Source organism: Hemicordylus capensis, chromosome 2 (assembly GCF_027244095.1).
Source record: "Hemicordylus capensis ecotype Gifberg chromosome 2, rHemCap1.1.pri, whole genome shotgun sequence".
In the NCBI taxonomy this organism is placed as follows: domain Eukaryota; kingdom Metazoa; phylum Chordata; class Lepidosauria; order Squamata; family Cordylidae; genus Hemicordylus; species Hemicordylus capensis.
Window position 1 is genome coordinate 132,872,544 of NC_069658.1, and position 27,720 is coordinate 132,900,263.

The following is a 27,720-nucleotide window of genomic DNA, read 5'->3' on the forward strand; positions in this document are numbered from 1 at the left end:
TATAACCTATTCTGTTTATTATAAAACCAAGATTACCGTATAGATAACTGAAAAGATACAATATGAAAAGCAAAGATCTTCGGAAGCCTTCATCCGAGTGCCCCTGCCTAAGAAGGTGAGGTGGGTGGCTACCAGGGAGAGGGCCTTTTTGGTGGTTTCACCCCATTTATGTAATAGCCTCCCCAGTGAAGTTTGCCTGGCTTCATCACTTTGTTCTTTTAGACGCCCGGTAAAGAGCTTTTTGTTCACCCAGGCCTTTTAAATTCTGGTTTTCAGAACTGATCTGATTTTTAACTAATTTTAAAATGAATTTTTAAGCTGCTTTGTACTATATTTTGTATTTTGGCCTTTTTTGTCTATGATTTAATGTGTTATGTATTTTTATTATATGTTTTAATCCTGAGTTGTGAGCTGCCCAGAGAACAATTTATGGGGCAGCTAACAAAGGTTATTATTTTTATTATAGGTATCCATTAGTAGTTCAGTTACACTAATGATTCAACTTAATAAAAAATCAACTAGTCAATTCCTGTATAGATGATATGCAGCATATCTTCCTTTTGAACTGAATTCAGTTTTGTCTTTGGATCTTAACGCTATATAAAGTACAACCAATGACATGGATAGTGAAATGTGGTTTGAATTATGCCTTTTAAACTTTGAAGTCCAAAATCAGTCTTCTGCTAAAAAAGCTATAAATTATTTTTTTTAAAACCTGCCTTTTTAGACAGTTATATGCAATTATCAATGATTTGCATGAAATGTAAATATTCTGTCTATTTCAACAAATGCTGATTGGTATTCTAAATGACATAATACTGGGGCACAATAATCTCTTTCACCAAGGTGGCATCTGGGGTTCATACCATTTTCCTGGAAAGATCTATAAAATTCAAAAGCTCTGACCTCACAACTGGTGATGATACAGTACATCTCATTGTTGATGGCCATCTCAACCAAACTACAGTTTATGCAATAAATATTTTACCAATTGCCTAGATATGGAGGTGCTGATCAACATTCAGACTAATCCTCTGCTGACATACCAGTGCTTTCTGGGGTGTGTGTGTGTGTGGGGGGGGTCTTCAGCCATTTCCTCTTCCCTCTATTGTTGCCTATACATCCCAGAACTATATGCCTGAGGACTGGGGGACCTTCAGAAAAATTGTTTCGAGATGCACAGGAGGAGCTGACGGAAGAGGAAATCACTAAAAATCCCTCCACCTCACACACAACGGAAATGCCTGATGTAGAGCAGGGGTTCTCAACGTTGGGTTGCCAGATGTTATTGGACCTCAACTCCCATAATCCCCAGCCCCAGTGGCCTTTGGTTGGGGATTAGGGGAGTTGAAGTCCAATAACATCTGGGGACCCAACATTGAGAATCCCTGAGTAGAGGAGGGATAGTCAATATCAGCCACTGTTCTTAGAATCTGAAGAGCACAGAGTAGTTAGGGGGCTTCAGGAGTACTGAAGTTCAGAGACTTCTACAGATTATTAGTCACTCAACCTTGACAATGGATTTGTGACTGTCTTTGTTAATACAGAGTGCTTGAGACTGGGATGCACCATTTCAGATGTTAATTACTTTTTAAGAACAGAAATCTCAGACACAGCAGCATCATTTGTGACATATGTCTAAGATCTGAAGAGGACAAAGTAGACATTCAACCCATTTAGTATTTTATGGCTGCTTTTCTCCTTTGGCATGTATATGGTTCCTTTTTTTAAAAAAAAAGTTATTGTTTTAGCTTTCAGTATACAAACTATCTTCTAATCCAGCTTTACAACTGTGAACTGTAAGAACAGTTCAGGTTCATTTCATTGGAGGGGAGGGATAGTTTGAAATGGAGCAACATCACAAGGGAAAAATGATGTGAATGAATATAAATGTGTTAGAGAAATAATAAAAGAGTGGGGATAACAAGTGCATACGAAAGGACAGAAAAAGATGCCTACCTTTAAACCGACTGCTATAAGATCTGTAACAACACTGTGTGAAAAAATGGAGAAAATGGAAAAGTTAGAAAGGTAGTTATTGCACAGGCAATGGTAAATAAAGCTAAAGAAAGAAAAAATATCAGAAAAATGTAATGAGTTATGGAGCGATTTTGCAAAAGAAATGGAACCATTTAGTAACAGTATGAGAAAGGAGAAGTTTAGTAGTATAGAGCACTATACAACTTAAAATGAATAGAAATATCAATTAGACATCCATCATAAAACTTCCTGCCCTTAACCTGCCAAACACAAAATTGATGAAATTTCTGCTGCTTAAAAAATACCACATCTGTGTTCACATAAATAGTTTCAAAAAAGCAAGTTACTTCTACAGCCAAGTTATAATTTCTGGGGTTTTTTTCTGCATTTTACACAACTTTGTATCCACACTGTCTCTTGAAGGATGAACAAGTTCAGTGAAGTCATGAACATTATCCTACTTCTATCATACTTTTAAGGTCCTAACTGTCCATATGTTGGTTACTATTACCCAACAGTTGCATCCTACAGAGAGGAAGCAATCATCTTTACAGCAGGAAGAAGTCACTGAGAAACAACTCAAGTCCTTTATGGAGAATGTTCTTATGAACAAAAAAAGCACAACCACAGCCTTCTCAAAGGAAGAAAATATACTCCTGGGCATCCAACCCAAATATCTCAATAATTATAAAGAAACTGAAAGAGCATGTTAAAGCAAGAAGCATAACTAAAGTAATGATCATTATGTAGGTATGATAGTTTCATTAAGTTAATCTACCTAGAGGTGAACCTACCAACTAATCAATTACTTGTTCTCTTCCTAAGATCAACAGTATTTAACAACTTCAGTACAGACCTCTCAAGCAGAGAGAGTGTTTTTTCTTATTTGTGTGCCTCAGAACTGACAAGGAACCACATGCCATGGACGTAAATCAATTTCAAACCACATTTTAAGGAATTTATTTAATGTATAGTATTTAAGCATGTAGGTTCATATATTCTGGATTTCCTGAGCATGTGTCCCACCACACTGTTTCCTTACCATCAAATTAAAATCACAGTACTTTGCTCTCAGTGACTAGCAAACAGCTTTTGAGTACCTGAAAATAGGCATCTCGAAAATAGAAGGGATCCTGAAGCAGGACCAAACTTTCCAACCCTTGCACATTGTACTGTTGAAAAAAATAAATCCAAGTCCCCTACATGTCATCTTCAAGGTACCATCAAGGAAGCCATAAAAGGGAAGAAGACTTCCTTCCAAAATTGGATGGCCTGTCCAAATGATGAGAACAGAAAGGAACAAAAACTCTTGCAAAAGAAATGCAAGGTGACAATAAGGGAGGTGAAAAGAGAGTTTGAGGAACATTTAGCTAAAAGAATGAAGGGGAATAACAAAAACTACTTGAAATACATCAGAAGCAGAAAACCTGCCAGGGAGGCGGTTGGACCATTAGACAATGAGGAAGTGAAAGGGATTAAGGAGGATATGGAGGTTGCAGAGAAGCCCAATGAGTTCTTTGTGTCCGTCTCCACGGCAGAGGATACTGAGCATATACCTGTTCGTGAACCAGGCTTTTTAGGGATGGAGGCTAAATAACTGAGTCAGATAGAAGTGACAAGAGATGATGTTCTAAACTGTCTGGAAAAACTGAAAACTAACAAATCGCCAGGGCAGGATGGCATCCATCCAAGACTCCTCAAAGAACTCAAATGTGAAATTTCCAACCTCGTTGCTAAAATATATAACTTATGCTTGCAATCAGGCTCTGTACCAGAGGCCTGGAAAATAGCAAATGTAACATCAATTTTCAAAAAGGGATTCGGGATGATCCAGGAAATTACAGGCCAGAAAGCTTAACGTCCGTAATCATTAATGTGCTTAAAATTTACCCTGACCCACACACACCAAGTTATAGTTGGTTCCGGCCCACTGGGGTATTTGAGTTGTGCACCCCTGCTCATTAGAATACTGACTCCAACATGGATAGAACAGACACTTTCCTCTGGCTCATAAATCACACCATAAGTTGAAGTGACACACCACTACTTAAAGCCAAAGAAGCAGCAGCTTGTTCCCAGCCGCTGCTCAAGGCAACTTTCAATTTACTACCCTGTCCTCTACATGGGCCCATCGGTGACCCCACCCCACACTGTCTTGCTGACCCCCACCCACGCCCGCCCAACTCAGCACTCCTGGGCTGGAAGCCCAGTGCAGCTCCTTCTCCCTCACTCACTTCTTCCCAGGCAGTGTGAAGCCCTCTGCTCCAGCCAGCAGTGTTTTATGCCAGACATTCTCCCTCTTCCCTCCAGTGAGCTTTCCCACTTTTATCCTCCACTTCAGGAGAAGACAAAGCACAGAGGTTTTTAGCTGGAGGGGAACAAGAAAGAGCATGCATGTGACATCGCCAGCTAGCACACCTAGGGCAACATGAGAGACCAGCCAATGCTGGATGCCCTTGCCCGATGCAATCTCTCTCTCTCTGGTCCTGGCTTCCTTCAGCTACAAACGTCCTTTGTTTCCTCATGAAAAGGAGAGAAATGAGACAGAAGAGTCAGCTACTGTCTTCCCTCTAAGGTGCATGACTGGGGGTGTGCGCAAACAAAATCCCAGGGCCACACACACACTGGGGGGCGCGCGCGCACACACACACACACACACACACACACACACACACACACAGCTGTACTTAGCAGCAACGCACTCTCACTGTGCTGCTGCTAGTACTGCCTTTTTCTGTCCCTCCCCACAGTCACCTTTCCTCTGCCACACTAGCTCTTGCCATGACCAGAGCAGGGAAATCGGTTCTCTCGTACAAGCGAGATAACCAATTCTCCTGCTCTGGCAATGGCAAGATACCTATTTAAAATGGAGAAAGGTGCATGTGCACCTTGATAATAGCATCAGGGAGCATACATGCTATCGCCAATTCTAATAGGCTCTTGCCCAAACCCTGGAGGAGCTCCTTCCTCCAGTTCTTTCTCAAGCCTCAGATCCTTCCTTACCCCTGCCCCACCACTCCTTCCTTTTTTACTTTTTCAAGCTGTGTGGCTGGTGGCATGAAGGTGAAGGGGTTACGGTAAACAGAACCTTCTCCCCACCACAAGCTGCTTCGTCCCTTTCCCCCAGTCACGCTGAGCAGAGCCAAGCCACTCCTTCCTCGCCCCCTCACTGTGTGGCATGCCAATGACATGCCTGGAAGGGGAGATGAATTGAACCTGCCTTCACTGCTGGTAAGCTGCTCCTTTCTTCCCCAGCCCCTGCTGCATGTGAGGAGGAAGAGTGAGAGAAAGAGGGAGGCTTTCTCCAGGCAAGAAATGGAGTGTTGGGGAGGAGAAAGAAAGAAGGTGGCTGGAGGTGCCTGCCTTCTCCACAGGAGTGAATTTGAATGAGTGGAGGGAGAGTAAGGGGGCGGGGGAAGGCGTTCTACTTTTCTTTGACATTCTGTTTTGGAGTTGAAGCATAGCTCAACCCAGACTGCATTTTGCAGTTTCTGGTTAAATCTGACAATTGTTGTACTGTGTCCACTGTTAAAGCTACTGCAGACAGTGAAGGGTGCAAAGTTGTCCCCCCAGCTCCATGTCCCCATATTGGGAGTTGACAATTTCCCAGGAGGAAAGGTACAAAGCTTGCTGTGATAAAAGATGTGTAGGTGGGTTTTCTGTTCTACAAGCACGATTCCCCAAGAATTAACCCAGCAGATATGGTTCTGCCAAGACAGGTCAAGAAACCAATCATCACCATATCAAGACACTACTTTCAGAAAAGTTCAGACAGAATAAATTTTATCTTCATGGAATTTAAAGAGCTTGGCTTCAACCCAAAAGCTAGCACACTTAGTTTGGCACTATAAAACTATACATCCAATTTTATTAATAGATTTTATATTATAATTTTATCAATAGAATAGAATTGTAAAATACATTTATTTCCGTCCATGTGCGCGCTGTATTTATAGTGGCACATAATAATACATATGTGCCACTATAATACATATGGCACATAATAATACATATGTACGCACACTGCCTTGATACTGCCACCCAGAACCAACTTCATTCCGCTCACTGATGAACAAAATTAGAGGCAACACTGGTCAGCTGACACAGCAGGAGTCCAGCTGCCACTGATATCAGAGCGAGATTACACGGGTAAAGTGCAGCCAGCATCCATAGCAATCAGTTTATCTTGCTACTGTAGCTGTGCCAGCTGACTCTCTCTCTCTCTCTCTGTCACTCCCCTCCAGCTACAAACTTCTGTTTGTTTACTCCCCAAATAGAGAAGACAGAGGCAGGTTAGCATAAAACACTACTGACTGGCATATAAGACTGCACCTTGCCTGGGAAGAAGTGAGGGAAGAAGGACGTTGACTCAGTTCTGGGCTTCCAACTCAGGAGCACTGAATTGGGCAGCTGCAGGCAGGGCTAGAGGGAGGGAATCACAGAGGTGGCAGCCACAACAAAAAAATAGGAAGCAGACTGGCGGTAGCAGGTAAGTGAGGTGTTACTGGGTGGGGGCGGTCAAAGAGGGGGCCCTTGCACTCAACACCTCTTGGCGTACTTGCCTCACAAGGCCATCACCTCACCTACCCAAAGATTAAAACGTGGCTTACTGAAATGTTATTTGATAATAGTCAAGGGATCATCTTCCCAAGTCTGTACAAGTCATAGATCCATGTGAGATTAAAATTACTGAAGAGTAGCTTCCCCTTTGCCCTTTCTTCCCTTTTGTCTTTAAGATTACAACCAATTTTTGCAAGGGCTCAATTCTTTTACCAATATCAAGCTTACCTTATATGCTAAATTAACCTTCCCATGACTGCTTGTGTATTAATATGTAGATAAACAAATGATAGGTCAGGATAAAATGCAATATCAGATTGCAAGTATGTGTGTACACAACTGGGCTGCACAACTTTGATGCTCCTACAGATGTTGGACTACAACTTCCATAATCCATGAATACTAGCCACTGTGGCTGGCGATGGGAGTAGTAGTTCAACAACAGCTTGAGAGCTGAAGTTGGGCAGCCCTGGTGTACAACTTATGAAGATATGCCAGATCTAATAAACTAGAAATAAAATTACTGTGTTGTCAGAGGATTGTCTTTTGAATGAAACAGTTACAAGTTTAACGAAAAACAAGACCATTGCAATGTAGTACCAGGCATTGTTCTTAAACTAAAGTTGTTAAGACTCAAATTTGATTGAAAACGAATGTCTATTCCAGAGCTGACAATACAGAGTGCAGTACTTGGGCAATTGCAACACCAGATGTAGCTCCACATGTGATATTACAACACTTTTCTAATTTGGTCTTCATTAGCACAAGCACCATGCCTTAATAGGTGAGGACCAATAATAACAAAGAAAATATATCTGAACACTGCAGAAGTCTTAAAAGAGAAAACCAAAACACTTAGATTAAAAACCATAACCAAAGAACATTAACAATATTCACTAAGTAGTGATGTGCCCGGACCGGTCCGGAGGCTATTCTATAAGCCTCTGGACCGGTCCGGACATGGGGTGGTTCGGTTCGGAAAGATTGGGGTGGGGGTTTCCATTAAGGGCGGGGGGAGGGTTTACTCACCCCTCCCGTGCTTTCCACCTTTGGCACCGTATTAACTTTAGAAATTGTGGAGCCAAGCGGGGAAACGGGCGGTAGGAAGGTATCCTGCTGCCCGATTTCTAACCAGAGCAGCCAAGCGGGGAGAAAGGGGCGGCAGGGAGGTATTCTGCCACCCAATTTCTAAAGTAAACACGGTGCCAAAGGTGGAAAGCGCGGGAGGGGTGAGTAAACCCTCCCCCCCACCGTTAATGGATCCCCCCACCCCAGTGCCAGACCGCAGCTCCGCGGTTCCGTGCACACCCCTATCACTAAGCTCAGGCAGACTTAATACTAACCAAGGTTGCAAACAGTGCTTTGCTAACTATGTTTAAAAAGTGTACACATTACAAAAGCCACAGTTAGCTCCAAAACCGAAAGGGAACAGACAATGCTCATATATGTGCTCAGGGAGGAAGAGCCCACAGGTTTGTAGGGTATAGCATAGTGGATACCAGGAGAATGTCTGAAGTACAAGTGAAATAAGTCTTGTCCTCATAAATTCTTACAACCCCAGATATTATACTATTCACTAGAAACAGATTTCAAAATTTGTCCCAAGAATGGTAATTAAGATCTACTTAACAGCAGCCACAGCACCAATCCATCCAGCAGCTTTAAGCAGCCACCACATGCCCAATGGTCAGAAGTCAGCTTCTACCAGTGTGCGTGTGTTTAGCACTAGAGCAATAGTCCTGGCAAACTGCAAACTGACAGGATCCCTTTCATCTGTATAATCTAGTTCTTTAACAAAATCCATTTATGTATTGATTTGATGCAATAACATATTTTCTAACTGAATTCAACATATAACAAAACAGCATTTTGGTACTTACTAACTACATCCACTAATTCCATAACCTTTCAGGACATTTTTTAGATGCCTGGGAAAGTTCAGTATTATACATTTAATTCTGGGCTACAAGGATCCTACTTTAGTACTACAAAAGACGGCTAATGATTTGGTAACACTACAGAGAAATAACACAAACATTTTAAATCCTGGGTTATAGCAGAACAGGTTTGTCACTATTCTTGTGACACATTATTATAGATTTTGATTGGTAGTCATTTTCCAGATATGAATTTTAATATTAAGAAGTGTTCTCTGATTGTGCAGTTGTGAGTTTCTCACTACATCTGGCTCCCTGAAGCTGTTAGCTTCCCAATGTAAAAATTCCTCACACCGCCAGACCTAAACATCTTCATTTAGGAAAAAGTACATGCTGCTCTTTGACTAACCTGAAGCAGTCATCATCACTCTATTTGCCACAGGTGAGTAGGGGAGAAACTCAACCTGGAAAGACATGCACTAGGAATATCTAGATGTAGTCTGTTTGAGGCATTAAGAACTATTTTATTGCCCTTTAAGTGTGTTTAAAATGTGTTAAATTGCCTATTCAAGTTGAAATCAAGTTAAGTTAATCTGCAACTGGAAACCAGAGCCCCATTTCTGAATCTATCCGTTCAAGGAGCTGTAGTCCAGCCCACACAATTTTGGGTTAATACTGTGTGACAATTTACACAGCAATCAAAGAGAGAGGGGAGCAGAAAGACGACTCCTCACTTTGTCTGGCAAATCGCCTTGGCAGGCCAGATACAGTCTTCTAGGCATATGTAAGTTTGGATTGGGAGCAGACATGGTCCAACATTGCTCAACTGCCAACTTTGGACGCGGTTGGAGATATTCCCATTCCAAACTTGGGAAGTTGATTTTGGTTCAGACTTCTCCAACCCCGTTCAGGAAAAATCAGAACATTCCAAGGCTTCAAATGGCAGCAGGAGACTGCTCTCTTTTTCCCAACGACCTTAGCGGAGGGGGGCATCTTCTGCCATCACCACCCCTCACTCACTCACTCACACACACTTCTAGACCATTTTTTAAAACTTTCAATTATGAAAATAAAGCAGTCAATTCCCCCCCCCATAAGATTCCCTGATGTTACATCACTTCCCTGGGATTCTCTGATGTTTCATTACTTTTCTTCCACAATTCTCAGTGTACTTTTGTATACTTTTCTTCCACAGTTCTCAGTGAATACTGTTTTTAAAATTCAATGATTTTATAAATTTAAACACAATGGATGGCTTAATTCAGTTTTAATTAACTACTCAGAGTCCCGCCATCTGTACCTACTTGCAGTACAGCCCCCTTTTTAGTGGTTTTTTCCAGCTATTTTTTGAACTTTCCCCATAGACATATATGGCAATTTTTGCCAGGGGGGAAGAGGTTTTGACCCTGATTCTGACATTCTGAAGGTTCCAAAGGACCTGGAACCAACAGCTTTAGGATCAAACCTGATATTTGCAGGTCTATGGCCTACAGGCTCTTCACATTTTCTGTCCTTGCTGGGGGGGAGTCATATCACCAGCTATAAAGCCAAATGGAACACCCACCTTTTAAAAAAAAATCTTAGTTACATTGAATACTTTAAAACCTGAATTTCTCTGGTATTTTGAGACTGATCATCTAGATCAGTGAATGGAAGATTAAAGGTAAAGTGTGTCATCAAGTCAATTCCGACTCTGGGCACCCACAGAGCCCTGTGGTTTTCTTTGGTAGAATACAGGAGGGGTTTACCATTGCCTCCTCCTGTGCAGTATGAGATGGTGCCTTTCAGCATCTTCTTATATTGCTGCTGTTCGATGTAGTAGCAGCGGAGATCTGAATGACTGTTATTTTGTGTTAATTATTGGTTCAACAATTACAGAAGTAGCTTTAAATACACACCCTACCATACAACAGCTCAAAAGTCAGGGTTGTGCAGAGGTCAGAATGTTGGATTTGGACAAGGGACTAAAATTTAGCTATCCAATCAGTCATGAAGCTCACAATGTGGTCATCTAAGAGTCTCTTCTGCCACTCCTCTCAGGGCAGCTGAGATTAAAGTGGGAAAAGCCCATGTAGGCTATCTTGAGCTCCTTCGGAAGAAAGGTGGAATATAATAAAAACCATATTACACTTCCTCTGCTTACAGTTTTACTGCATTATTTTGAGTTTCCTACATCTGCCAATATCAATGGACCAATTCTATGAATTATATGCAAGTTCATTCAAGCTACACTAACTTCCCACTCGCCTCAGAAGCCATACACAACCACCAATCGCAGGGGAGGGGAAGGAGAACTGGCAAACATGTTAAGAAAATATATTTATTGAGGTTATAAACTATCTTGGCATTTATGGACAAAAAAGTTTGCAAATAAAGGCAATAAAGTGATCTAATTATCCGAAACTCTAAGAGTTTTGACCACACGAAACCAAATACAAATAAGGGGACTTGAGTTTCATTGTCAACTCGGTCTAGTACCTTATGTCATTTTCCTATGACATTTCCCATGTACCAACATGGGCACAAGGATATACATCCATTGTATTTAATCCAGGGGAAAGCAGGTGAAAGCTGGGGGAAAGGGGACAAAAAATAGAAAATATTTAAATTTTCCTCCTGTGACTAAACAAACAGGAGAGGTAAAATTTTGATACATTCTTTTCATCCTGCAAAATCACTCCTTTATCAGCAATTTGGGTGACAAAAATGGGGCATTAGGAATGCCCCCAACACACATTCAGGCAACACTGTGCCCAATACATATTCAAGCAGTGAACATGCATGTGTGTGTGTGTGAGCATGCACGCGCGCGTGCGTACGCACACACTATCCAGCATTTGCGCAGTAACAGCACTCCAGGGCTGTGAAGAGCTAACTCCAGTTTGCCAGGCCTTTGGCACCTTTTAAAAAATCTGCTAACAATGATGTCATCGTGCAACCAGACCACATTATCCAACCAAACTTGTATTGTCATAGGCCAAGGGTAGAACACCTTCAAATCTACATGACCTTTATGATCTACCCCAATATTATCTTTGTTGTTACAGAGTCTACTGTAGGTTGTAAAGCCAGCCAATGAGTGCAGTTACTTCTCCATTCAATGTTTGGTGGGAATTTGCTTTTCCTATAAATTAGAAAGAAACATTGGTTTTACCTGTGAAGGGTTCTTTTTCGCCGTAATCAGAGTACCATAGGGTTGTGTACCCATCATGCCTCAGGAACAGACAAGAAGTTATCACAGCAGAACTTTTGGTTAGCAGTTGGAGGAGCCCCAAAGCCCCAGTTCTGGACTGTTGCGCAGAAGTGGAAAGGAAAGTAGAGCGAGCTATAGGAGGAAAAATTGTTACTGGAGAGAAAAGTACACTTGTAGCAAGTAATGAAGACAACCGGGAGGACTGGAAGCTAGAAACGCCATGCTTGTTGGCTAACTCGCCCCAAAACGGAGCTACCAAGCAGTGTTCCCTCTAAGGTGTGCACACTTGCATGCGCACACACATTTTTTCATGTCTGCTCAGTTAATTTTAGATCCCGCTCAGGTTGAATCAGGAAGTACCAATCTGAATGCATGTGCGCACAAACTGTCTTGACACTGCCACTCAGAACAAAGTTCCTTCCACACACAGAATAATTGAGGACTGTGAAAAGTAGAGTTGCGTTTGAAAACAATCAGTGTTGTATGACAAATGGAAATGGTTTGATCATGGCTGCAATGCTAGGGGAGAATGGATAGCTAGAATTGGACCCTATAAAGACAGAGCAAGTCTAACAAAAGGGTGCCATCACAATGTAATGACTAGTGCATCTGAATATAAAGGCAATCCCTGAGCATGAGAACGGGCACCTAATTGAAGACTTTAGGGTACAGCCCTGAGTATAGGCTGTGTCCATAGTGTGACTGTGTGCTGAAGCTGTGAGGCCTACCTTTCGTAAGAGAGAGGAGTCGTCACAGTTTCCCCTATAGTTGATTCACAGTGATGTTTGTGGTCCGTTGGGAGAAAACAGAGGTTTTAGTCGGCACCTACTCATAGTAACTGATTAAACAAGATTTACTTATGTTTATATTCTGCGAGAGAATAGTCCAGTGTTTCCGAAGTCACAAGAGGCACTCGTCAGAACAAAATTTTTTGAAGACAAGGTAGGTGATTACATGTCAAGTGACATGGAATTTTCTTTTTTTGGAAGGAACCAGGGATTGCACCTGAGACTACGCCGCCATACATACTCAATAGAACCATACACATTCGATAGCATAGGAATCACTTTTACTAGAAATGGCCAGATGCATGTTGCAAGGTACAGGTGTGGCAAGTAAATTTGGGGAGAAGCAGTAATGACTACCAGCTAATTTACAAAACCAATTGCTAACCAAAGCAGTGGAAAAGACACCATCTGAACTGAGGTTTGGAGAGAAGCCTAGCCTACAGAATGCCAGAGCATTTGGATGTGAAATACATGTATATGCATTATAAGAAAAGAGAAACAAGCTGGATTGTAAAAGAAAAGAATACACTGTGATTATGTACTGGGAAAAGAAGGATACAGAATCCTACAATGATGAAACTGGTGTTATGGATATTTGCTCTGTTTACTTTTAAGAGAGACAAGAGCCAACCAAGCAGAGGCACCAGAAGTTGGGCCAAAGATCCAGATGGGTGAGGGAGTAGGTGAGTGGAGACTCATACACCTCATGGCAGCCAGGAAAACTGAGACAGAACCAAAACCAGATTCTAAAGGTGGAGTCTGAATGAGAAGTGAGGCATTCAAAGAGGTCCAACAAGGCGGACTCCACCAGTAGGACTCTCACCGATGACCCAGAGTGAAGAGTTACAGGAAACCTGTAAGTGGCGAGATGCTGAACAAATTTTGATGCCCAAAGCTGAGAAATGGGAGAAGCTGTAGAAGAAGAAATTGAATTCCTGCAAAAGAAACATAACATGAATACTTGTGGGACTATTTGTCATAAAAAAACTGTAGGGTGCAAGTGTGCCTTCAACATCAAACTAGATGCAGAAGGGAATTTATGGCGCCACAAAGCAATGGCTAGAAGCCAAAAGATACTCTCAAACACATGGTAAGACTATGATGAGAGATTTGTACCAGTCGTGAAACACACTTCCATCAGGACACCACTCAGCATAGCAGTAGCTGGAAGGCTGCACGGCAACCATTTTGGGCGTAAGACTGCCTTCCTATGAGGAGAAATTGAGGAAAAGATGTTTATGCAGCAACCACCAGGCTTCGAAGGGCCTGGAAAGAAGAAGCTTGTGTGTAAGCTTCAAAAGAGTGTCTATAGCTAGAGCAAGCTGTTAGCACATGGAATGAAAAACTAACCCCAACTGTTGCTCAAGGAGTGGTTCACACAAGGGCACACTGACCCCTGCCTATACAGAAGATTCAGAGACAATAAATGGACCTACATCCTGATTTATTTTAATGACTAGATAATTGCAGGCAAGGAAAGGCAAAACCACCATGAGGTTGTACAGCACTTTATTTTTTATTTATTCTTTTATTTTTTACATTTTATAACCTGCTCATCCTCCAAGAAGCCCAGAGCAGTGTACTACATACTTAAATTCCTCCTCACAACAATCCTGTGAAGTAGGTTAGGCTGAGAGAGAAGTGTCCGGCCCAGAGTCACCCAGCAAGTATCATGGCTGAATGGGGATTTGAACTTGGGTCTCCCCAGTCCTAGTCCAGCACTCTAACCACTACACGCTGGCTCACCACTTGACAAGGAAGTAGAGGTGAGGGAATCCTGAAACATTTCCTCCTATTTTAGCATTCAAACAGCAAGAGGAAGGGCTAGGACATTCCTTCTCAGCCAGAAGCAGAAAACCAAGGAACTTCAATAACAACCAGGGTTGTCAGATGCCAATCAATTTGGTACACCAAAGGATACAAATCTCCTGAAGATGAAGACAGTGAACATTTGTCTGCCAGCCACCAATGTAGAAGGGCAATTGGCAAACCTTGTTATATATAACCTCAGGGGAAGGCCAAAAATTGCTGCAGCAGTGGACATCTTAAGGAAAAAAGGTAAGTGCACCAATCAAGAAAGACTTGACAAGATTCAAAAGGCTGAGGAGATATCTGAATGGTACTGCATTCTACACATTGGATATTCCAGTAAGCCGCAACCCCAGACTCGTGGGATAGAAGGGCACAGATTGGGCTGAAGACAACACTGATCATGGGACTATCAGTGGACATTTGCGTATCAATGGAGACGGAGCCCTAAGTTGGACTAGACGGAAGTAGGCACCTATTGCACTCTCAACCACCAAAGCAGAGTACATATCAGACAGTGAAGCATGCCAGGAAGCTGTATGGATACACAAGGAATTGACAGTCATTGGAATTGAAGAACCGAGCCTACTGGAATGTTTGAAGAAAAACAAGTTGTATGCAGTTCTCACTTATAGAAAAAGGAAGTATCGAACAAAGCACATAGATGGAAAACACCAATACGTTCGAGTTGCATCAGAGAAAGGAGTAGTCAAGTAGAAGTACTGCTGCATTGAAGAGGTGGTGTCAGATGGATTGACCAAACCACAGCCACGCTATTGGTTGCAGATGCTTCACGAGAGTACGTGATGGGCGATTAAAGATGTTGGGGATCAGTCCCAGGTGTGCTGAACCATGCACCAATCACCCCCAATGACCACTAGGGCATTGGGGTTAGGAGATATAGTGTCTTTTCTTCTCTCATTTATCTCTGCCACTATGACCGTTCTATTGTATAAAGTGTACTCAGGAGCTTCTTGGGGGTGACCTCCTTCGTCCTCTAACCAGAAGGCCTCTAGCTCTTTCTCTGAGCACCATGCTGCCATAGGTCTCTTCATGACCAAAATGTAGCCAGGAGATAGACAGGTCTTTTCCTACCATCAATTACTTCTGAATAAAGTATATTAGCTTAACCTTACCTGAATCTCCATGCTAAACAGTTGTAAGCTGTGTTCCCTGAGTCACTGAGAACTTCTGCTGTAATGGGAGGATGGTAGCTTCTGACATACACAGGAATAGAAGAGACAACCCCCAACCAGGGTATGAGTAATTTCAACTAGTATGGAGAATATCCTACAGCAGACAGCCCTCATGCAAAGTCGCCCATTCAAATGCAGACCATGGCAGATTCTGCTTAATTTTTTTAAACTGTTGTTACTATTATTATTATCTACCTGTGTCCAGCCCCTGGTTGTTAGATGGGGCTTCTAGGTTGGATATCGCACAATTTGTCCTCATAGCCGTAACAGAGAGAACCTTGAGTCTGTCACTCGGAAGCAGCGCTTAGAAGGAGACATTGGGGGGGGCGAGCTCTACCTGGGAGATCTCTCAGTCTACTGAATAGTGATCAAACAGCATGTTAGGTTGGATAGGAAGAGGGATATCCGGCTGGGCCGGGGGTGGGTGGGTGTTGCCTCATGGAGGAAGGTATCGAGAGGGCGCTCCTCTGTGGAGAAGGAGAAAGAGTGCGCGGAGCAATCTCAAAGTAAAAACAGCCCCGTTCAGGCAAGGGAATTGCCCTGCATACTGGGCTGGAGATAGGGGGAGGGCATAAAACGGGGGAGGGGGTCAGAAGGGACCCTAGTACCTTTCGGGCAGTTCTCTTCTGGGCAGTAGGGGGGTGCTGAGGGGAGGGAAGGCAAAAAGTATATAGAATACCTTCACAATAAAAGTCCCTAAGTACTTTAGCTGCATCATCCGAGAGAGGATGATTGGCTTCAGAGTTAATCCACAGCTCTGCATTACTCACAGTTCCTAGCATTTAAAAGGATCCCAGTGGTGGAGGAAGAGGAGGGCAGATTATTTAGCTGTCATCATTGCATCGGAGAACTTGGCGTTGCTGGCTGGGCTGCAGTGGGAAGCGGTGGAACTGGTTCCCCACCACCACCAAAAAAAATACCAGACTTCAACATCACAAGTGAGGAAATGACGCCTCAGCACTTCCATTTTAGAACCATTGTGAGAGGATGGTATGCAGCATGCCTGATGCTGAAAGAAGACTACCTGTACAAGCCTGTACAAGGTAACAAATCTCCAGGGCCAGACAGCATCCATCCAAAGGTTCTTTGAACTCAAATGTGAAATTGCCGACCTCCTTGCTAAAATATATAACTTATCCTTACAATCAAGCTTTATGCCAGAGGCCTGGAAAGTAGCAAATGTAACACCGATTTTCAAAAAGGGATTCAGGGGCAATCTGGGAAATTACAGGCCGGTTAGCTTAATGTCTGTTCCAGGCAAATTGATAGAAAGCATTCTCAAGGATAAAATTGTAGAGCACATAGAAGAACAGGCCCTGTTGGGGGAGAACCAGCATGGCTTCCACAAAGGTAAATCTTGACTCACCAAACTTTTGGAGTTCTTTGGGAGTGTCAACAAGTGTGTGGATCAAAATGATCCAGTTGACATAGTATACCTGGACTTCCAAAAAGCTTTCGACAAAGCTCCTCATCAAAGACTCCTGAGGAAACTTAACAGTCATGGGATAAGGGAACAAGTACATATGTGGATTGCTAACTGGTTGAAAGACAGGAAACAGAGGGTAGGTATAAATGGAGAGTTTATACAATGGAGGGAAGTAAGAAGTGGGATCCCCCAGGGATCTGTACTGGGACCAGTACTTTTTAATTTAGGCATAAATGATCTAGATGCAGATGCAAGCAGCGAGGTGGCCAAATTTGCAGATGATACCAAACTTTTTAGGGCAGTGAAATCCAAAATGGATTGTGAGGAGCTCCAAAAGGATCTCTCCAAATTGGGTGAGTGGGTGACAAAATGGCAAATGCGTTTCAATGTTGGGAAGTGTAAAGTGATGCACATAGGGACGAAAAACCTCAACTTCAAGTATATACTGATGGAATCTGAGCTGTCGGTGGCTGACCAGGAGAGGGAACTTAGGGTCGTGGTAGATAGCTCATTGAAAATGTCTACTCAATGTGCGGCAGCTGTGAAAAAGGCCAATTCCATGCTAGGGATCATTAGCAAGGGGATTGAAAATAAAACTGCTAATATTATAATACCCTTATATAAAACTATGGTGCGGCCACACCTGGAGTACTGTGTACAACTGTGGACACCACATCTAAAAAAGCACATCATAAAAGTGGAAAAGGTACAGAAGAGGGCAACCAAGATTATTAGGGGCCTAGAGCACCTTCCTTATGAGGCAAGGCTACAACACCTGGTCCTTTTAGTTTAGAAAAAGACAACTGCGGGGAGACATGATAGAGGTCTACAAAATCATGCATGATATGGAGAAAGTGGATAGAGAGAAATTCTTCTCCCTCTCACATAACACTAGAACCAGGCGACATCCCATGAAACTGATTGCCATGAAATTTAGGACCAACCAATTGAAGTAATTTTTCACACAACACATAATTAACTTGTTGAATTCTCTACCACAAGATGTATGGCTAGATGGCTTTAAGAGGGGTTTGGATAACTTCATGGAGGAGAGGTCTATCAAGGGCTACTAATCGGACAGCTATAGGTCACCTCCAGCCTCAGAGGTAGGATGCCTCTGAGTACCAGTTGCAGGGGAGTAACGGCAGGAGAAAGGGCATGCCCTCAACTCCTGCCTGTAGGCTCCCAGGAGCATCTGGTTGGCCACTGTGTGAAACAGGATGCTGGACTAGATGGGCCATGGGCCTGAACCAGAAGGGCTGCTGTTTATGTTTTTATGTAAGCCAGCATTAACTCCGACACACTAACATTTTTCTTCTTCTTTGATTTAGCTGGAGGTAGCGCCAGGTCTTGGACCAAGTGTTTGGTCTCTCTCCTTGCCTTTTTGTCGGGCTGAATTGTGGGCTCAGCAGATGCAGTAGCAGCGGGGCCGAAAAGAAGACGCACCCTCAAAACTGGGAAAGCAGGGCAGCTCCGTATTCTTTCAGTTGGGCTTGAGTTTGAGCCATTAGTGGGGCATCCTAAAGGGGGAGGCTCTGATAATGAGCCAGTGGGGGCTTCTGCTGTTTGCATAGGAACCATGAAAACTCAAAGGGGATGCCCAAATAAAATTACGGGAAGAATGCAAATCGAATATCCAAAGGTCGAATTAGGAACAAAATGGAGTGTTTGGAATTTGATAAAAGTAAAATAAACAGGCCTGAAATGGGCATTCAATTTGAAGAGCTCTCTCTGTGTGCTGTTCTCTGAAGCAAGACAGGAAAGGAACTGGGGCATTGGGGCTCACCTACTGCTAACCACAAGTTTTGCTGTGATAACTTCCTGTGTGTTCCTGAGGCATGATGGGTACACAACCCTTTGGTAAACGAGAAGCTCCGATTAATGGCAGAGAATGTACTTTTTGGAAATCAATGCTTATAAAATCAATTTGTAACATTTAAAGGAAATCTGATTTAGAATATATCCTATAAACCATGGCTGCCCCTCCAATGTCTTGTAGCTCAGTAGCCATCTATACTTGCAATATGACTTTTTTCAAAAAGTCTAATGGTATGGAACATTACCATAATGTATGTATACTAAGCGAGTTTGGATATGGGTAACCAACATTATAGAACAGTCTGGCCTCATTTGGTAATAACTGTGAAGAGACTTATCTCCACCTTGATCAGTAGTCACTATTTGTTACAAATATTTCCAGGGAAATTTGCCAACATAATCAATAAATAATTCTATCCAAGTAATCAAAATACATGGCTGCCAGACCATTTTAAAGTTTGAAATTTAGTAATAATAGCAGGTTGGGTAGAGCAAAATCGAGTTTGCAATGTGTAGGATATATGTTTTGAATTACTATAGCAATGGTTGACTTGTATAGTTAATGAATCGCGCAGATTGATGAGCGGGAAGTCTACATTTACTTAATTAGATGTAACGGGATTGTTAAGATATTGTAAAAACCAATAAAAAATTTTAAAAGAAAAAAAAGTTCATTGGAAAACATTTTTCCTACTTTTGGGGTCAGGAGGTTCACCACAAACATCTCAATCTGATCTCATTTTAAGTTGGGTGGGAGTCAGGACTCAAAAAAATCTATTTATTATTTTAAAACAGATTATTAAGACCTGTCTGTTCTAGATGGGGTTACACTCCCCACAAAAGAACAGGTATGTAGCTTGAGAGTGCTCTTGGATCCAAAACACTCTCTGGATTCTCAAGCTGAGACAGTGGCCAAGAGTGTTTTAGATCCGTTTTGGACTATACATCAGCTATGTCCATTTCTGGAGAAACACAACCTTAGAACAGTGGCACATATGCTAGTAACCTCCAGGGTTGACTACTGTAAGGCACTGCCTTTGTACATAGTCTGGAAACAACAACTGGTACAGAATGCAATAGCCAGACTGGTCTCTGGGACAACCCAAAGAAACCATATAATACCAACTTTAAAAGAACTACACTGGCTGTTGATATGTTTCCAAGCAAAATACAAAGTGCTGGTGATGCCCTATAAAGGTTTCAATAGGTTAGGTCCAGGGTACTTGAGAGTACTTCCTTTGTCATGAACCCTGCTTCTTATTAAGATTATCTGGGGAGGTCTGGTTATGATCGCCACAAGCAAATTTGGTAGTGACTTGGGACCAGGCCTTTTCTATGACTGCCCCAGTGCTTTGGAATGCACTTCCTGTCACAATAAGAGTTTATCCATCTCAGGCAGCTGCTAAGAAATCCCTTAAGACACACACCTGTTTTCTCAGACTTTTAATTAAAGTAGTTTAAAAATATTTTAATTTCCCCCCCTGCTTTTATGAATGCTGTATTTTTAAATCATGTACACCACCTAGGGATACACATATCAGGTGGTCTATAAATATGATAAATACATCTATGATAGAACAAGAAAAATACCAATCTATATAGATATTTCTGTCAGTTGTACTAAAGAGTCCTTAAACCTAAGTGTCTGTTGATAAACTACTTTAATTATACTCTCTACATAACTGTACTCTGGTGTGAGTGAATGCGAGTTGCATTGTGTAATAAAGTATCTAGAATGCATATCTTTAGGATTTTAATAGATGCTAGGTATTTGGATGTTGTGCAACAGTTCACTTTGATTCTAATTCACCTGTATGGCTAAAGAGAATATTCTCCAAGTAAATTACAGGAAAAATATATAGCACATGTTCACAGGATTAGATGAACAGTACTGTTCAAGTGGTCTAAGAACTGAATCACTGCAGTCTTCATAAGATAAATTTTATTTTATGCAGGCACACACAATATAGAACACATTTAATTTTTAAAAAGATATACATAAAACTACTTAATTGGGTGCATTCTGTAGCTGTCAGAAAAACACACACACACGTTAAAATTATTCGCTGCAACAATGAACAATTTTTCTGACAGATCTGTACCTCTGGAACTAGTTTCTTACTACTTCAAACTTATGTAGCATTCAGGACTGCAAAACCAATTCCTATGCTCTGGCCCAGTACAGAGGTTCTCAAACTTGGGTCCCCAGATGTTGCTGGCCTACAACTTCCATCGTCCCCATCTACAATGGCCATTGTAGCTGAGGATGATAGGAGTTGTAGGCAACAATAACTGGGGACCCAAGTTTGAGAACTTCTAAACCGGGCTGGCCCATTTAAAGGTGATTATAACAGCATGAAGTGGGGGTGTCAATATCCATACTAACAATACAATGACAGAACGTTTTCTGCCATGCTAGGGGATAGGGCAAATTTCAATGTCACCCACCCCCACCCCGCTTTCCCTCTGCAGTTGCCTGTGCCTCTCAAAAATGTATCCAAGTGTTTTCCCCCAGAGACATATTTTCAGGAGGTATGGGCAGCAGGGGGGGAGGTTAACAAAAATATATGTTTTCTGTGTATGTATAAAGCACTTCTACCAGCACAGCATTAGTATGGCAGCTGAAATTTACCACCAATACGTTTAGGCTGCTACCATAGGAATGTTTACTAGGAGCATGCTCTAATGAATTATCTGGACTTATTTTCAAGTATGCATACAGTTGGACTGCTAATGTACTAACATGGCCACAAGCCAGATGTGTACATCAGGCCTACTCAACTTATGCCCCCCAGCTGTTTTTGGACTACAACTACCATAATTCCCAGCATAGTGGCCAATAGCCAGGGATTATGCAAGCTGTAGTCTAACATCTGCAGGAGGGCCAAAGCTGAGCAGCCTTGTTGCACATGAATGTCTCATAGGTTGCCCCATTCCCAAGCTGGTTTTAACTTGGCAATCTGATTTTTAAACCTGATGTGGGGTGGAGGGAATTTGGCTCAAGGGTGGTTTTAGTTTTGTTTTTAAGGCAAATTCTCCAGTGCTTGGACACGAACTGATCTTCTCAATTATACCAAAAGCCACTTTATGAGGGTGTTTAGTATTATTCCCATTTTAGAGATGGGCATCTAAGCAAAACTGGTAGCTCTAGATATACACCAATTCCATACCTAAACTGCGATTTCAACTTAGCCAGAAGATAAACTCCTCCACATGGTAACTGCTGTATACCCTATTTGACACAAGTCATTATGTACAATACAGAACAAACCCCACCCCCACAAGATACTTATTGGAATCCCAAGAACCTCAACTTCCCTTTTACCAGAAGTGTTGCTAGCCCACATATCTGAAGGAAGACTGCCCAAAAGGCTCAGAAAAAATGCAGCAAATAGATGTAAACTATGTAACCTTTTTACATTTCATGGGTTTTGGGAACACACACACACACACACACACACACACACACACACACTTTGAAGATTTGAGCTCACCAATATCACATTCACAAGTTGGAATGCTTAACTGACAAAAAGATGCAACATTACTCAAGATAATGGGGTTTTCTTGAAACTAATATATGACATACACTCAAAACATGGTGTTAATGATGCATCTACAATACAGGCAAAGTTTACCACTGAAACAGCTCACTCTAAGTTTTCTGAGATGACTTGCTGAGCTTAACTACCCATGATACAACATGACACATCAGCTTTCTGCAAAAGGTCTGTTAAGGTAACTTGAAATAATTTTTGAATAGAACAATCTCAGTATGGCATGTCTATTTGCAATTTGCTGAAGATCTCTATATTCAAACTGGAAGTTTAAATTAATATTTTATTAAAATTAAGCCAATCACTTGCCTTAGTAAATCTGAAGCCAGTTAGCAAGTTTATATAGTTTCGTTTCAATCAGGTTCTATTTCTAAATTGTTTGGGTCGCATCCAGACCTTCAGTAGAGTGGTCTCCCAATGGCAGAAGATCCTTCCATGGGTCGAAGGAGAATTTTACTCGCATTAGGAGTCAGACCTCTTGCATGAGCACAACTCTGATCACAGAAGCAACTCCTGTTGATGGAGCACTGATCTGCTAACGTCCTGATATTTAAAATGTCATGTTTCACATATCATTGTTTGAAAGCCTTACTATCAGAGTTCTCAAATATAATTAGAAGGCAAACATCAGGTTATTATTTTAATTTGACTTACTCCCCCACCCCCACCCTCTTGCTTGGATTTTTTAAAAGACTGTGAGCCCTGTTGGGACAGAATTATTAATTCTAAGGAATGCTGTAAGCCACTGAGTCTTTCAGGAAGAGCAGGATATAAATATAGCAAATAAATAAATGTTGCTTGCCTGCCTGCCTATCTAAGAGCTGCTTTCTGAAGCAAGCAGATATGATTAGTGACCCAGTCTAGTTGGTTTAGGAAATCCATAACGTTGTAACCCTGCAATAGGAGCCTTAGGTTGCAATCCTACACACACTTAACTGGGAGTAATTCCCACTGAATACAAGTGGAATTTCTTTCAGACTAAGCAGGCTGCATGTGACTCAGAGTGGATATCCAAAAACTTCCATAAATCTGTCATCTTTTTAGAAAAGCCCACTTTCTATAACTTCATTTGTGCTGGAGGTTCTCATCATGCAAGGTTTCTTTTTCTTTCTCTCTTTGAACTACTATAAACTCTGTGATATACAGTTTTTTAAAAAAATAGTATTCTAGAGCCAACCATTACAATTACTACCAAAAAAAAAAAAATTCATGAAGGACAATGGCTACTAGTCTTGATGGCTACCTCCAGATTCAGAAGCAGGATGCCTCTGAGTTGCAGGGGAATAACAGCAGAAAAAGGGGCATGCTTTCATCTACTTGAGGGTTAGGGTTCCTAGACACTTCTAGTGGGCCACTATGGGAAACAGGATGCTGGACTAGACAGGCCTTGGGCTCGACTAGGCATCACTGTGCTTAGGTTTTAAAAATCTGTAGAATTTGTACTTAATTTCAGCTTTGAGAACTGAAAAGAACTTATGTAGTCACCTAGAGAACTTGTTTAGTCACCTAACCTTGTTTAGATAATATGCTTGACATTCTCTTTTCTCCCTCTTTAGTTCTTGCTCTATTGAAGATCAGGGCAATCAATTTCTGAAATCAAATTGTAATACTGAGACATACAACTAGTACAAGTTAGTTGGACCTCCTTCTTTCAGTGAAACAATGCAGGCATATTTTAATTTATTCCATTTCTACATCACCCTATCTTGTAGCCCTGGGCAGTTTAGGTGGCATATGAATTTCATAGAATTCTTCAAGGTAAATCAAAGCTTTAAATTCTAATGTCTTTTTCACACATTACCATTATGCTATCAATGTATATTCTTAGTTCTCATAACAATTCTTTTAAAAATTCATAAATCTTAAGTTGACCAAGAAACTTGAATTGATTTAAGCAATGCCAAATTGATATCATTTGCATTGCTTACACCTATTAAACATGACCTATGCAATATTCTACATGAAATGTATAATTTTTAATGTGAAGCAGCTAGTTATACGAAACTCACTCAGTTATATGAAACAACCCGATTTGAGACTTTCTCAAACATATACTTGAACCAGGCAAAACATTTATACTTAAACCCAGCTTGCAGCTATATATCTGTGGTTTTAAAAGGCAGAAAAAACTACTACTGTCTCAGAAAATCAGACCAAGGTATCTGAGCTGTCTTATCTGAACTCTGTTTCACTAAATAAATCCAGCCAACTCTTCATTTGTGCTCTAGAAAAATATTCTGATTGCACTCGTACAGAGAATCAACACTCATATTTGTAGCTAGGTATTCCCTTGAGACACTACCAATCAATATAGACCAGTTTCAATAATATTCCTGTACCATTCTGCGTTAAGGAATCAACCTTCAGATCTACAGAATCTGAAGCTTTCACAGCTTACCAATAATAATGGAACACATATACTGAATTAATTCTCAAAAAATCAATACAGGAAAAAGCCTTCAATTTATAAAACAAACAGTGTTGAAGCTGTACCAAAAGGTATGTAGGATGTAGAGGTATTTTCCAGCAGTTATTTAAAAAGTGTGAAGAGCCCATCCCTGCTGCCAGAAACACAGGGTCTGGTTTCATGATGCTGTGAGAGGAGAGTTCCAATTAATTAGTTAATAGACTTCACCAGTACAAAGTCAAGATTACAGTTACAACCTTCTCCAGTTGTTGCTTAGGTTAGCGCTGCACAAGACAGAAGGCTAGTATCCCCTTAAAGATAGGAACACCTTGAAAAATAAGAAGTTACGCTAGGTTTTTAGAAACGTATTCTTGGACGCGTCTGCAAGCGCTAACTTAAGGCGGCGCTCTCCGTTTCCGGGTTCTGTTCCTCTTAATGTGCGAAGAGCCCTGGTGCGCTCCGACAACAACTCCCTCCCTGTGGGAGTCTCCCATCCTCGAGGCCACCCCCACCCCCGGGCCTCAATGAGGAAGAACTCCAGCGGCCTGTGGCTGGCTGCGGCTGGACGCCCTCCTCCCCCACAACCGCCTCGTTTACCAACGCAACTCAGCCCCCCCCCCACCACCCTTTAATGCGCACATACTGCTTTTCATCTCTTGGCCAACAAAACCCCGAAAGAAGTTACCACGCTTTCATTTACTGACCTCCCGGCAGCAACTCATGGCCAAGCCAGCCGCACCCCCACACCTGACAAGCAGCCACAGCAGAGCGCAAAAAAAGGGGGGGGCAATTAAAAAGAGGAGGAGGAGGAGGAGAGGAGCGACCGATCTTCCTCCGCGGCGCGCAGCCTCGCTCCCTTATTGTCGCAACCAAAGAAAGAGGAAGAGAAAGCGAGGAAGGGAAGAAGAGAAATCTGTTGCTCTTTCGGGAGTGTCGTCCCCCCCCCTTTTCTTTTCTTTTCTTTTCTTTTCTTGAAAAGACACGAAGGCCAGGGAGGAAGAAGAAGAAAACACGAGAGATCGGAAATCCGGGAGCAGCAGCAACAGCCCGGCGAGACTTTGCCGAGAGCGCGTAATAATACGCCAGAAGTTTAAAACTAGCTCCTAGCCTGGGCCAGCCATACCTGGGGAGAAAGTTGAGAGTCCTCTTTCTCCCCCTCCCCCCTCAATCAGGTTTAACGGGGCCGGGGAAGCTTGTTTTTGCCTTTGCATCCCCAGGAAGCCTCTCCTGCTGCAAACTCCACATGACCCTCCCCTCCCCCGGAAAGGTTGGGGGACGGGGTGGGTGGGGGCAAGAATACAGGGGGAGAGAGGATCCGGCTGGGGTGGTGCCGGTGGGGGCTCCGTGGAAGAACCGAGCTCCGACCTACCCACCACGTGCCCCTCCCCAAATTCTTCCTCGTCGCTTCACCTACCTCACTCCTCCATCCCTGCCCCACCTACTTGTTATCTGTCCACTCACTCACTCACCTACCTACCTGCGCCAGTTCTGCGTTCCAGCACCTTGTCCCCCCTCCCTTCACACCTGGCCTCAACCCCCCCCCCCAGCCAACTGTGCTTCTGCTCGTCTCCTCCCTTTTCTTCTCCCCCGCGCGGATGTGTCTCCCCCAAAGCCGCAGAAGCTGCTGGCAGCGCGCGGGGTGGCCCCGTGAGATGGAGGAGGGGGACTCCTTCCTCCTTTTCCTCCTCCTCCTCGGCAGGCAAACGGAGCCCGCCGTTCCCAAGGGCCGGGGCGAGACAGGTACTTACCCATCCATGGCACAGACAGGAGGAAGGAAGCGGCGAGGGACGGGACAGGACTGAGGGGGAGGGAAGGGAAAGGGAGCGGAGCAGCCGCCTCACAGAAGGAAAAACGAGAAAGGATGGGCGGAGGGGAGGGAAGGAAGGGCGGAGCTGCTGGCGACGCGCATGCGCGGCAGCTGTTCTGGGCTATGCCCTGCCCCGCCGCCTCTGTTGCCTTTTCCCCCGCCAGGGCTTGGGGACACACCCAAGCGTCAGCTGGGGAAGGGAGGACGCAAGCGAGAAAGGTGCGCGTGCGTTCCCTTGACTTCCCTTCGAACTGCAACAGTCGCTGCCTGGCTAGGAGGCGTGCGCGTGAATTCACATGCAAATGAGCGCGCGTTGCTTCCCGGGAGACCTCTGTGCGCGAGCCCTCAGCAGCAATAACAGCAGGCAGCAGCTGTTGCTCGCGGGCTGTGGGGGCGTGTTGCTTTTCCTTTCTGACTCGCTGCTCGCTTTTCTTCTCGGTGGTTTTGTTGGCTTGAAAGCGGCCGGCAGGAAGAGCCGTCATGAATGATGACAGAATATACAAGACGCTATTAGTTAGTACCATGCTTTTTAGTTGAGGTTTAAAACTGTTCTGAAAGTTTTTCAACTATTTTTGTTGCATGTATTAACTGATTTAGAGCAGTTTTAACTTTGTTTTTTTCACAGAGAATTAAAACGAATGTATTTAATAACGTTAATAATACATAATATAAAGCGTTTCTCTTTCTTAATAGAGACTGAAAAATCTTGTCTATCGAGTCTTTAGCATAGAAGAGAGAAAGCGGGGTGTGTCCTAAGAGCTGAATTGATTGTTATCAAGCTTTTGTGAAGATCCTGCCAATGCCATTGGAATGCATAGCTTACTAAATTACTTTCTAATGACCCTAGGATTGGAACTACATTGGCTGAATCCAGCACATTTATGCATAGTTGGACCCATTTATTTCAGTGGGTTCATTCAAGCATGCTATCACTGTGCTGACATGTTGGTCTCCTGTAAAGATCCCCACCCCGGATGTATTGGACAGAGATAAATTGGGAGATAAAAGTTGCCAAAAGCTTAATTTTAAGTTTTGGCCTACCTTGCCCTATCTCTGTGTCTCCATGGGAATGCTCTATATGTAATATATTGGGGGGAATTATGGAATTGCACAATGTGCCAGGGCACACTGGTTTGATTTCAGATAAATTCTAGTGCACAGCAAGAAATTAAATAATGAAAGGTTGTGAGCACTGTTCCCTCTAAGGTCTGTGCATGTGCATGAGCTCACACATTTTCTGATGTCCGCTCAGGTAATTTCAGATCCCACTCAGGCTGAATCAGGAAGGCTCCGTTCTGAATG

At 42.7% G+C, this 27,720-nt stretch overlaps 1 protein-coding gene across 10 annotated transcripts in view; it reads right to left on the reverse strand.

The window, feature by feature from the left end:
- The window catches only part of PTBP3 (polypyrimidine tract binding protein 3), a 103,198-nt gene extending 76,527 nt beyond the window's left edge, over positions 1-26,671 (reverse strand). For 2 of the 10 annotated variants that reach the window (XM_053302613.1, XM_053302612.1), the window contains exons 1-2: positions 26,360-26,671; positions 1,960-1,993 (exon numbers count right to left, since the gene is read on the reverse strand). In XM_053302613.1, coding sequence (XP_053158588.1) covers positions 1,960-1,993; positions 26,360-26,367 — 42 coding nt within the window. In that variant the 5' untranslated portion in view covers positions 26,368-26,671. Of the gene's footprint in view, positions 1-1,959; positions 1,994-10,895; positions 10,918-24,868; positions 24,888-25,315; positions 25,336-26,088; positions 26,108-26,359 lie in introns of those variants that run through there. The other 8 variants (XM_053302615.1, XM_053302614.1, XM_053302618.1 and 5 more) reach the window with 7 other exon arrangements.
- Between the last annotated feature and the right edge of the window lie 1,049 nt (positions 26,672-27,720).